Source organism: Ursus arctos, unplaced genomic scaffold, assembly GCF_023065955.2.
Source record: "Ursus arctos isolate Adak ecotype North America unplaced genomic scaffold, UrsArc2.0 scaffold_15, whole genome shotgun sequence".
NCBI lineage: Eukaryota > Metazoa > Chordata > Mammalia > Carnivora > Ursidae > Ursus > Ursus arctos.
Window position 1 is genome coordinate 62172630 of NW_026622819.1, and position 13507 is coordinate 62186136.

At 42.5% G+C, this 13507-nt stretch overlaps 1 protein-coding gene across 4 annotated transcripts in view; it reads left to right on the forward strand.

Annotated features, from left to right (window-relative positions):
- Positions 1-7368, forward strand: part of FAF2 (Fas associated factor family member 2) — an 88567-nt gene extending 81199 nt beyond the window's left edge. For all 4 annotated transcript variants that reach the window (XM_057312343.1, XM_026511023.4, XM_044388588.3 and 1 more), the window contains one exon: positions 4100-7368. In XM_057312343.1, coding sequence (XP_057168326.1) covers positions 4100-4282 — 183 coding nt within the window. In that variant the 3' untranslated portion in view covers positions 4283-7368. The remainder of the gene's footprint in view (positions 1-4099) is intronic.
- Positions 7369-13507: the final 6139 nt, after the last annotated feature.

Consider the following 13507-nt stretch of genomic DNA (forward strand, 5'->3'; position numbering starts at 1 on the left):
TTCATCTGTAAAATGGGTATGATAATAGGTACTTTCTAATAGGATTGTTGTTAGGATTAAGTTCATATGTAAGGGCTCAACATTGTGCTGGCTCCTAGTACGCACTCAAATGCTTAACTGTTGTTTTTTGGTATTTATAACCAAAAGGAAATTTCTCTTTATATTGATAGTTGGTATGTTGTCTTTCCAAATTTACCATTGTAATAGATGCTGCCATTTCCCTGATCACTCGAAATAGTCAAGAGTAAACTGCATAATAGAAATGAGGGTGCACTGTGGTCAAGTGAGGCCAGGTAGCACATTTATTACTTCTGTTAAAGAACTTTGGATAAGTTGCAGAATCTTTTACAGGGCCTCAGATACCTCATCAGTTAAATGGAAATACAGTCTTCCCTTAAACTTTAAACTGAAGATATTTCAGGCACTGTGCTAGGCACTCTAGGGGTTATACAGATGAGTGAGACATGTTTCTGGAGTTCATGGAGCTTATGGCCAGTGGGGAATGTAAGACCCAAGAGTTAATCCAAAGTAAAAAAGTGAGGCATCCTGGCGAGAGAAAAGTGAGTAGCTTTCTCATTTTATTTGTTCATCTTGCGTTTATGCATTTATTTCTGTTGAGGGAAGTGCTCACATCCCTAACTTTGAATTCTTAAATTGTGATAACATGAATGAGCCTCACATAGTACATACCATGTAGTAGTAGGTGGTTACTAAATGTTCATTCCCTTCCCCCTGGTGTGTTTCCTAACTGCTCGAGTTTGCATTGGATTTTAGCTTGCAACCATGTTCACTAACAGTTTCACATCATAGTACACCTGAGCTTTATGGAGCTTCTACTCCCCAAACTTAATTGTGTATGTGAAAAACCTAACAAACATTAACTCTCTTGAGAGTTTCAGAAGAAAATCTATTAAAATTGTGGAATAGAACAGGCTCTGGCCAAAGGGGACCCAACCCATTTGTTAACTATTTTATCCTGAAAGACTTTTTTTGTTTGTTTTTAAGATTTTGTTTTTTCATTAGAGAGAGAGCGCAAGCGGGATTGAGGGGGCGCAGAGGGAGAGAGATAAGCAGACTCCCTGCTGAGCTGGGAGCCCAATGTGGGACTTGATTCCAGGACCCTAGATCATGACCTGAGCCAAAGGCAGATACTTAACCAACTGAGCCACCCAGCCCCCCCCCCCCAATCCGTGAAGACTCTTAAATAGGTTCTCAGTTTTTAAAAACAAACCTCAGACTGAGAGAAATACTTGGTCATAAGTGGGTACAAGGCTCAGAGATGGGAAACAAGTATAAAGGAGAAGTGTGGTGATGGTGTGGGCTTTTAATTTAACATTTATGGAGTTTATAACATAAAGATTTATAGTTTTTATAGTTTTTCATGCTCTATCAGACTTTGTGTCATCTTCCTGTGAGATCCCCTCTTCATAAATAATCTCAAAGAGTGAATGTGCAGTGAAATACTGTTTGCACAAAGCTCAGCTCTTGATCGTAGTAAAATGCTAAGATAAAAAAGAATAAACTGTAGAAAAATCTCCAGGTCTCATGGGTGGGCAGAAAAGTGGCAGCTGACTTTCTGTTAAATGAATGCATATTAGAGCGAATCCAAATTATACTCAGCCCAGGACTCATTTTTCTGTTAGGAACCAAAAGCGACCTCTGGAGGTGATGTGCATTGTCAGTGGTAAACAGAAAATGCCAATTTTATACCAGGGTTGAGTATTTTCAAGCAAGATTAAAAAGGAAACAAAATACTGTTTAAAGCCTATGTTGGGTTCATACTAGTAATACTTGCTGCAAGTCTAATTGATGCATCTCAATATAAGAAAAGAAAAGTAAATGTTAATGGAAATTGCACAGAGAAACAGGAACTGTAAAATGATTGAGGTTGATAGATTAAAATATGCAAATTTATAAAATCATGAATGGATTTAGGGAAGAGGAGCATAGATTTACTCCTTAAATTCTGGAGTCATATGTGGCCTCTTAAAAGCTCTAAAGAGGTAAGTTTAAGACAAATGAGGAAAGGACTGCTTCGCACAAAGGGGACTAAACTTCTGAGAGGTAGAACAAAAAGAAAATAGATTCCCTCAAAACAGTAAGGGTAACTTGAGTGTTGTGTTCCTGGTCTTTGGGATTGAGCTAAAGGAGGTTAGCAGTGCCCTTCACAACACATCCTTTAGACTCTTTGGTAGAAGTAGCATGCTAGACGAAGAGGGCCGTAGAGTGTGTCCAGTGGGCCAGTTCTTAATATGTGGCATCACGAGACAGGGAGTGATAAAGGTGGACTATTCCATAGATACCTCACATTTTAAGTGTTAGCAATGTGAGTTTTCTTAATGTCACCTTACTTCTCATTAAGAATTTACCTTTATTTTATCAGAGCCAGAGCAGGGCATTCTCATAGAGGAGAGCTCCACATGAAGAATGTCAGACTTTTTTTTTTTTTAAGATTTTATTTATTTATTGGACACAGAGACAACGAGAGAGGGAACACCAGCAGGGGGAGTGGGAGAGGGAGAAGTGAGCTTCCCACTGAGCAGGGACCCCACTGGGATCATGACCTGAGCCGAAGGCAGACGCTTATGACTGAGCCACCCAGACGCCCCAAGAATGTCAGATCTTGACCAAATTAAGGAGAGTGTCCACATGTGGGGACTGTCCAGTGCACAAAGTGAGAGCCTGAGAACTGGAAGAGGAGGGGGAAACGAACTCGTGGTTTTCTGTGTCTGTACATACATAGAAATATAGACATAGATGTGTGTATGTATATACACATATTCTCTAGTTTTTTTCCACAGAGGGTGCTTGGGAGCAGCAACACCCCAATAGCAACGAACATACCTAGCACCTAGATCGTGGCTTTTAAATACCATTGTCCATTAGGAAGAACCAGGGCTCCTTGGAGAAATGGCTGATTCCAGATCTGGGGCAGGAAAACACAAGATCAGCCTGGAATACCTTGTGCCAGAAAGCAAGGAATTATTCAAAAAATGATGGAGACTTGCCACAAAGACACAGAAGCCATCTTGGAAGGGCTCTTCTGAGTCCATCTGGAACATTTGAATATTGAAATAAATATTATAATATTATACCCTGCTGAATAAAATAGGGAATCATGACTCTAAGTTAATATAAGTAAATAACTTGAAAGTTTGAGGAATAGATATCTCTGTAGTTTCAAAGTACCTCCCCACAAGATCTCTTTAATTACAAAGGAGAAAGGAATGGCTGCCACAGTGGAGAGGCCTGGCAGTCATCACCTTAACGAAGGGATCAAAGGGTGCATTATAGGTACTGGGCAAATTGGAATGGATAGGATGCATTTAGTAGAATGCAGCATTATTTCTATAACATTACTGCCAAAGAACATACCTGGAATCTAATCGTGAGTATACATTAGGCAAACAAATTGAAAGAAATTCTGCAAAATAACCAGTAATCTTTAGAAGTGTCAAGGTCGTGAAAGTCCATGAAAGAGTAAGGATTTGTTCCAGACTAAAGGAGGAGACTTAGAAGATGGGTCAGTGAAATGGAACACATAATCCTAAACTGGATGCTTTTGCTATAAAAGGCAACTAGCAAAACCCGAAAACTTTAATAATAATTTAATATATATTGTTAATGTTACAGCATTAATGTGCCAGTTAAATTTCCTGTAGTTTGAGGGCTATATTATGGTTATATAGGAGACCATCCTGTTTATAAGACATACACAAGTATTTTGGGGGTGATGGGACATCAGGTTGGCAGCTTATTCTCAAATGGTTCAAAGAAATTCTATGTTCTGTACTTCGCACTGTTGTGTAACTCTCTGATTATTTCTAAATAAATTTTTAGCTCTATATCAGGTTGTCAAGGAAAAAACAGATGAATCACTTCAGAAGTAGAACTAGCATTGGACTGTGTAATCTCTTTAAAGAGCTGCCCTACGTATTTGCTCTGTGAAATGGAAGGACCTCACAATAGCATTCCAGTGTCATGCAATGACTTCATATTCAGAGTCATCCTGGAGAGAGCTGGTTGGGGGGATATTTGATTCATAGTTGTTGTCTGTCTTTGTCTTTCTCTTACCGCCCTTTTTCTATATGATCTGCAGGTAATCCACGACTTCTTATTTTCCTTGAAAGAAAGCCCAGAAAAGTTTCAGATTGAAGCCAACTTTCCCCGGCGGGTGCTACCCTGCATCCCTTCAGAGGAGTGGCCCAACCCCCCCACGCTGCAGGAGGCCGGACTCAGCCACACAGAAGTTCTCTTTGTTCAGGACCTAACAGATGAATGACATTTTTTCTTCCTCTCCCCTCCTACCCTAATCCCTAAAAGAAATGGAAAAACAAAAACAAAACAAGAGAGAGAAATTCATATTATTATTATTATAATACAATATTTTTTTTAAAAGACTGCTGCATCCTACGGAAGGATCAGAAACCATGCTGCCTACAAGAGTCACCACCTGTGTGTGCGCGCGAGGTCAGCAATGAACGTTCCCGCTGGCAAGCCCACCCTTCCCTACTGCCTCTGCACCATGCACCTTCCAACGAAAGGAGACTCTTCACCTCCAACCCAGTCATTGTCCCTACTGGGGAAGGGGACATTCCCACTAGTTCTTATTCATTCTTGCTCTTATGGAAAATAAAAGTGAAAAAACCTCCATCAGCCAGCTACTGCAGCATCTCCTGAGGACTTGCTTCTCCCCCCACTGGAGAAGAGAGGGAAGAGAAGGCACAGAACAGAGATGTTCCTTGAACTTCCCACAATTTATGAATAACTTCTAAATGATTTCTGTTGCATTGTAATGACCAAAGGAATGAGGCTGACATAGGTGTTTTTTTTCCTTAACTTTATTTGATAAGAGCCAATTCTTAAGCCCATGAGTTCATGCCCTGGGCTCCTTAGCCCACGAGAGTGTAATAAAGGTGCCCTGGGCTGGTTTGTGCTTATTTCTGCCATTGTCCCTCTCACATTCCCAGAGAGGTGGTTCTTTTTGGTCCAACTCTTGCTGTCGTTTCTTGCCATCTATGTGCCCCACTCGGAGTATTGACAGGAAATGCTGGGTTCGTTACCCCAAAAGTCTGTACAGATGTACCCATATATGCGGTGTGAACTCCGTGTATACTCACTATACACAGGACTGCAGCTTTCCCTTGGAATCTGTACCAGGTGGTTATTATGGGATCTGAACCAAAGGATAGCGGCTCTTCATTCCTCTTCTGACATGTGAATGCTTTTCCTGCCCAGCCCTGAGCTTTCCTGAATTGCCAAGCTTGGTGCTTTCCCAAAGGACTAGCAGGACCTATGGTAGAACCAGCAGAACCCCATGAGAGTTCCCTGCCTGTCTCAGTGGGAGTGTGGTGGTGGTGGTGGTGGTGGTTTAAGGGTAGAACTAGAGACCTTGAAGGGAGCCAAGACAGAACTCTCAGCCTGTGTAAACTGTTGGAAGGCACATTTAGTTTCTGATGTAGCTACCTGCTGGAGGCAGTTTTTAATCCTCTCTATTGCTGTGTTGAAGTAATAGGGTTTTTAAACCTCTGGACATCCGTTCTGTGGTTGAGTTTATGGTAATGGGTACATGGGTCAGGCCATGTATTAACAGATGCCGGCATGAGCTGGCAAATACTCCAAAGTGTTCTACAGCTAGACTGGTGCAGACTCGTAGCACTGTAACCTACTGAAGTAACTAGCATGCTGTGAGGCCAGGGGTTCATACCAAGATAAAACATAACTTGGTAGAATTGCAGTCTCCAAAGGTTTTTTCTCTTGCTTACCTAAAATCTAATGGCCACTCTCTTGGGTAGCAGTGACATGTCTTCTGCTCTATGCAGCCCTCAGTGGTTGGGGTAAACACCAAGGGACAGAGTAAGGAATCTCACACACAGCACCTGGGGAGCGTGGGAATTTCCCAGTGGCTTTGGCACAGGTGTCTAGAACACCATCTCTAGGAAAATTTGATTCTGCTCCTGGCTGCCTATTATTCCACTTTGTTTCCTGCTGCCTCAAGCCCAGATGAGTGGGAAATCACTGTCTCATGTTGTGTTGGCACGAAAGGAATCTGGAGCGAATACCAAGATAAAGCATATTCTCCACTCAACCTTACGTGAATTCTGCTTCCTGCTGACAGCCATGCAAAGAGGAATTTTTCCACTTAACTCCGGGCCTCCCTCCCTGTTGGACTCATAGCTGTTTCCCTGGCAGTATACAGGAGGAGAGGATATTAAGGGCCATCACTAGGTTGGGTGTACCAAGTATCTTGCCCACACCTCTTTGGGAAGTTATAAAACTTTTTCCTTAATTCAGTCTGCATCTTATTCTACAATGTGCACTTTATGTCTCTTGCCCTTTTAAAACCTGTTCAGTGAAGGAGGTCAGATGCCAGAATATTAAGAAAAAGTTATGTCGGTACAGTTCTTGGGTTGGCCTACCCATTACTTTAGGTTTCAAGAGGTTTTATCTGAAGCACACGTTCCTTCCTAGTCTATGTTGAAACAGGCCTGCTTTGCTCAGACCCCATTCCTGTCTCCTTGCTGACCCTAGGGCCGCTGCGTAGGTGCCACATCCTTTCCTCCTCCATGAAGGATGCATGTTTTGTCACTTAAAGCCAGTACAATCTGTATGTTACTCCCAAGGACCTCTGGGAACTCGATGGGACCTGCAAGGGAGAAAATAGAAGAATCTGCAAGGATTTGCTCATTTCCAGATCACCTCTGGGTTATTTCAGCTATTTATCAAACGGCAAGTCATCAACCTAACAAAAACACTTGTTTCAAGTTGTGTTCTGCACTCCCAAACCGAAGTTGTAGATTCAGCTGAATAACCATGGGAAATGACCAAGCAAAGACACCCCGTTGGAGTCAGTTGAATTTCTGCAGCCTCAGTGGGTCCTTTCTAGTCTTTTCTTCCACGTCTGCAGAATTTCCTGCAGCAAATACTTCTTTGTCCTTGCTTTCCTCCACTATGATGTTTGGATAAAAAAATGACCAGAGGAGAATATTTATCTCTTAAAAAAAAAAAAAAAAAAGAACCTAGAATCTTCAACTGAGCAGTCATTATGAAAATTGCTAATGGTGCCAAGGCCAAGGAAAGAGTTTCAGAAAATGACTGTGGGAAGGAGTGATAACCCCCAGAATGCAGAATCAGGGGAGTATTATCTGGTGCTTGAACAAGGAGCTCCACTTTACAACTGGTTTTTTTAAAGGACTTGTGAGGAACGCAGCAACAGGAAATCCATCCACAAAGGATGCAGTGCCCCAACTTGTACTGCACCTGAATAGTTATGTGATAATTTACTGAAGAAATCTAGTGTACTTTAAATTTTTTTCATAAAAGTTTACATTGTATTGTAGGTTAACATTAAATGTTTTATAACAAAAATCTCCGAACAAGTTGTGGGTCTTTCTGTCCAGGAGAGATGTGGTAGGTATTTTCTTCTGTGTGAAGGAAAGTTTGGGAAGCCATGAGGGTGGGAATAAGGTATTTGCATTGCTGAAAAGCAAGGGAGAATGAAACGAGCAAGGAGTTAAAATGGTGTATTCCAGTGAAAGGAAGCAACTTGGTGTGGTGTAGCGGAAGAGCAGACAGATCCAGGTTCAAGTTTGGGCTTTTCTGACCTCAGACAAGTTCTTTAGTTTTCCCCAACTGTAAATGAAGTTAACACCATCTGACTCAGGATGGGTTTGTAGGTTAATGTATATGAAGTATCCAACACAGGTGTCATTGTTCCCTTTCTCCATGGGGGTGTGTTTTGAAGGAATATTTTCTTGCAGTTTTAACTGTCAGTTTCGTAAGGGATGCCATGTCTCCTGCTAGAACAGACCTATGTCCTTGTGAATGAGTGCCTAAAGAAGAGTCGCCTTTGATCTAACGAAGTCTGGACTATCGGAGCTCCCCTCCTAAGGTATTTTTGCTTGTTTTTTTATTTCTGAGGGGAAACGTAAGCCTCGGTTCTTTGCCTTTCTCTTCCCCACTGTCTGACCTTGCGCAAAGAACTCATTCCTGTGAGCTACGAATTCTTGTCGCCTTCAGAATCTCCCCTGTTGCTTATCTGAAGATGTGGGCTTCTGTTTTGTTTTTTGGGGTTTTGGGGGGGGTGTTAAATGTAGATCTTAAGTGTGAACTAGAATGTCTTCTGCTCAGTGTAGTCTGCAAGAAGCGTTTGTTCAACTTAGGTCAGAGTCCACTTTTAAAAATGAACACTTCACAATTGATTGTGAAGCTTATGTACAAAATTTTTGCCATCAATTAATAGAGTAAAGGAAGATTTGAACTCTGATGCCACGTACACTTGGTTTCAAATCCTGGCTGTGGCCATGGTTTTGGCCAAGTGACCTCAGCTCTCTAGGCTTCAGTTTTATCATCTCTAAAATGGACCCGGTTGTAGCCTTGCAGTCAGGATGAAATGAGTTGCTGCTGCAGTTACCTGGCACACAGTAGCTGTTCGGTGAGTAATAGCTCCTATTACTGTTTTCAGCACAGTCTGTAGCTTGCCCACTGCTAACAGTTCATCCTAGATACAGATGAAGGAGAGAAAAAGGGGAGAGGTTAAGTTGAGGCTTTGTTTATGGGCAGATAATGCCTGATGCTTTTTCTTCCCATGCCTCCGGTGGTGTAACTCCATGTACTTTTTCCCTGATGGAGCCACCAGCCGCCAAGGTCTCTTCCTCCTGACCATGAGCTCAGCCAACACTGTCCTCAGCCTCTCCTCCTCACGGCTCTACTTCTGTCCTTTTCTGTCTGCCCTTCTTGGTAATTCTCCGAATGATGCCCCAAACTCCCAGGTTTCTAACCCTGGTAAGCTGAAACCTGGTTTTCTCTTGAAGACGCCACTTCAAAAAACCCTTAAGCAGATACTATTCATTTTCCTTCAAATCTCGGAACCAGGAAATGGATCTGTGTTTCTCTTCTACGTCTTTGACGCACCGTCGTCCAGGACAGTGCTCCTGAAGCACATGCCGTCTGCTTGGACTACTTTATCCTGTTTTGGTTGCTACTGGACGTTCCCCCAGATGGTGGCAACTGATACTTTCCTCTCCACCAGCAACCTAGGTGACTCTTACATCTACATATGTGGATTTCCTAAAATTCTGGTCCTACTGTTCCTGTTTGACTTGTGTAGCTGCTGAATGTAGTGGAAAGAGACTGAGTCCAATCTGAACTTGAAAGTACTCCTTGCTTAATGATCTAGGGCGTTTCCTCATCTGTAAACATCAAGGCAGTGCATCCTTGCAAAGATCAGGTGCTCTTTAAATGGACTGTTGTCTATGAAGTTCCTGATGGTAGGTGGAAGGATGCTTAGTAAATGTTTTCATTCTTCACTCCTGTCCCTCCCAGCAGTGCTGTGCTTTGAGGTTAGCCTTCAGTGTGAACTGCTTCACTCTCAGGATCTCAGAACCAAACCCTTCCTGACCACAGCCGTTAGTGCTTCAGCTCCACTGTCCCTACACTGCCCATAAGGCCTTTCTGTCCCTCTCCACTCCTCTCAATTCTCCCTACTAGAATTCTGTTGGCTTCATGCCCCCTCCACTACAATCCAGTGCTGTCACAATTCCCAGAGTTAAACTGAACCATTTGATTTCTCTCCTCTTGAAGTTGCAGAGTCCTAGTGTACAGTAGACTGAGGAGCCTGCATATTGGTGCCCACTTACGTGATCCGGCTCTAGAAAACTCATCCATTTCTACTGCATAGACACTGGTGCGCTTTGTCCCCTTTCTCAAATCCAAGCCCACATGCATCCTCCTCAGTCTAAGTCCATTACTAAACAGCCTACTTCCTGAGAAATTTGAGAGCTTCTCACAGAACTTCAGCCTCTTTCAGAATTGTTCTGTTGATATTACCTGCTTCCTCTTTCCTTTCTGTCTTGTGGGTGTATTTTCTTTTGAAGGAGATATAATTTACACGCAGTAAAATGCCCGAATCTTAAATCCACAGCTTGATAACATTTTACCTTTATGTGTACACCAAAAACAAGACGCAGTATATTTAATCACCCCAGAAAGTTACCTTGTGTGTCTTCCCAGTCTGTAGCTCCTCAGAGATAACCACTATTCTGGCTTCTTTTTCCATAGAAATTTTGCTTGTTCTTAAACTTCATATGAATGGACTCACTCTGTGTGTGTGTGTGTGTGTGTGTGTGTGTGTGTGTGTGTGTGATTTTATAAATTGTTTTTGGTTTTTTTAGAGCGCATGAGTTGGGGTAGAGGAGGGAAGGGAAGAGGGAGGGAGCGAATCGTAAGCAGGCTCCACACCCAGCATAGAGCCTGATGCAGGGCTTGATCTCATGATCTTGAGACCGTGAGCTGAGCCGAAATGAAGAGTTGGATGCTTAGCCCACTGAACCACCCAGGCGGTCCTGTTTTGTTTTTTTTTTTTTAATTAAGTAATCTCTACACCCAACATAGGGCTTGAACTCACGACCCCGAGATCAAGAGTCACTAAGCTGACAGAGCCAGCCAGGCACCCCATAAATTGTTTTCTTTATTCAGGTATTCCTATTCATGACAGGAAACTTTAGGAAGTATGAAGAAACAATAAAAAAACTTCATAATACCACATTGTCCAGAGGTATCTATTGTTAATATTCCAATGTATGTCTTTCCAGACTTTGCATATAAAAACTTTTTTTTCTACAAAAATGGGATGGCATTGTAAATACTGTATTATCTCAATTTCACAACTTCTGTATTTTTTTAAATGACTATGCAGCATTTCACTGAATGGATGTGCCATAAACTATAAACTGATCAAAATCCTCTTATGACATTTTAGGTTGTTCAACTTTTTTTTTTCTTTTCTAAGTACAGATCGATAAACATCCATGTAGCACTAAATGTACACATCCATGCTTGTTTTCTCAGGGGAAAAAAAAAATCCTAGAGGTAAAGTTAGTGAGTCACAAAAGGATGGAAATTTTGCTTTTTTTAATGATTGATTTCCAAATTGTAGTCCAGAACAGTTTTTTACACTCCTGCCATCAGTGTGTGCTCAGTCTTCCATTTGTGTTGTCATTGCAAAGATCTTTTTTAACAACTATCCCCTTTTCAATCACTTGAATCTCTCTTCATGTTCCATCTAAAAATGTTCGGCATATCCTCCCTTGCAAAACCTTAATCTTACCTACAAGTTACTACCCTATCTCCTTTCCTGCCAAGATGGCTTGCACAACCAGCCTCCACTTATTTCTTAACCTCCTGTTGATTGAACTTCCATCCCCACTGACCATCTCTTATGGTCAGCTGTAACCTCCTAATTACCATGCTCATTGGTCTCTTACAAGATCTCTGTAAATGTAAAAGTTCCCCAGTTGGTACCCGAGACAGAGGCAAGTGTCCCCTTGTTTCTGGCCCACAGATTGGGGGTCAGATTATGTGAACTAGGTTAGGGAATCACACTTTATCCTGAGGGCCATTGAGGGGCTTTAAGCAAGGGAGATATTATCAGATTTGGGTTTTAGAAAGCTGGTTCTGTCATTGGGGAGACTGGACGGGAGGGGGCAGAACTAAGAGGTGATACGATAGAGTCTTGGATTAGGAATAGCTTGGGGATGGTGAGGTGTTAATGATGGAAATGAGAACTAGGTAGAAAGCGCAATGACCAGGGAGGACCTGGAGGCTGATAAGATACAGAGGGTGATGGAGTGAGAAATTGAGGATGATGTCCAGGTTTCTGACAGCTGCATTTAGGAACAGTCACTGGGACCTTCACATGTGCTGTTTCAGTGGAGTACAGTGTCAGGAGGCAGAAGTTATGAATGGGAGGTGAAGTGGGAGAATGAAGCATGGGCAGCTCTCAGGAAATTTGTTCGTGGAAGGTATTGGAGGAAATAGAACAAGCCAGAGAGGAGCTGTGAATGAGGAAAAGTTATTTGTTGTAAGGTGGGAGAGACTTCATTATGTGTAAATGTTAAAAGTGCTGAGGTTTTAGAGAAAAAGTTTGAAGATGCACAGAGAAAGGATAATAGAAAGATGCCCCTTGGGGTGGTGGAAGGGTTGGCCTTAGGAGGAACGGTGGGAGCAGAGGTCACGCGCGGGCATTCAGTTTTCAGCACTCCCTTTGTCCCAGATGAAAGTCCAGCTCCTCTGCCTGGAAGTTGCGGACTTCAACTCTGGGCCCTTGTAGAACTTTACAGCTTTGTTTTTTCTGTTCTTCCACAGGTCACACTGCCATTACAGATCTCTTGATTGTTCCCTAAACACACCATGCACTTCCTGCCTAGAGATAGACTAACACAACTGACACTCAAGAGAAATGGTTTAAAAGATACGCTGTCAATTTCTCAAACTCTTCTAATTGCCAGCCAGGCAGCGCCTAGACCACGTGACTCTGGAAGACCAGAATCGTATTTGTAAGACTCTCTTTTATTGTAACACAGGTACTGGCAAGGAGAGTAGATATAAATCATAATTAGCATGGTATACCAATTTAGGAACATAGTAACTGTATACACCTGGAGCTTTTCAGATAGCTCTTACCTTTCGGTGCCTATGTCAGAGATATTTAGTTGCAAGTAAGAAACAGGAAACCCATTATAGCTAATTTAAGGGAAAAAAACTGATGTGTTGAAAGACTATGGGGTAGGTCCCAGAATTGAAAGGCAAATCTCAGAAAGGGTGAGGTCCAGGTTTCAGGAAAGGTGGGTTGGTGGGAGGGTGTTGTCAGAGGTAGAGGACACCCTTGGGATATCAGGACTCTCACCTTTGGGAGGGAGGAACATAATTGGCAAGTAGATTGGGGTTTTTGTGCTTAGTTGCACCCCATATATGGCAGGGCCTTTTCTTTTAAAAAATTGCAGAAAAGTATAAAGGAGAAAATAACCCTTATTCACATTCCTACTATCCCAGATTATTAATATTTCGGCATATTTGCTTCAAGTTTTATTTTTCCTGGATATACTTTGGTTAAAGTCACATAAAATGTTTATACATTTGTTAAAATAAACCCATTCATGCTCAGATGTGGCTAATTTCTGCCTGATCAACCTGCCATTGTGTTGAGCACTGACCCGCAGTGAGCCCTCTTGTTCGGAGGGCTTTCCCAGTGTGCACTTATCTGTCAGAGACTTGATCTGAGGTTGAAATAACAGCAGAGGCCAATGGGTTTGCCCCAGCTTGTCAGAACTGTGGAGGCCGGGGATCATCATCATACAGAAAGATCATTGGATATGGGACAGATAACAGTTAATTCACTATGCTGGGACTCTGGAAAGAAAGAGAGGGCAGGGCCTGTGCAAACACCTGGGCCCTGGGACTGGGGTCAACTTCCCACATGCTTTCCCTCCCAGCAGCTCATTTGTTCACTTACTCAATCCCCTGTTGAGAAAACCCTCACTGATGCCTGCTGTGTCCATGCCCTTTTGCTAGGATCTGGGAACGTGGTAACTGTGATGGCCCTTGGTCTAGTGAAGTAGAGACATGGGCAGCCAGCTGGATTGATCATAACAGGTGAGACGTGTGGGGAAAAGCCATCTGCATGGTGGGCTGTGGAAGGAGAGTAGAAGTGTGGCCTGCTCTGGCTTGA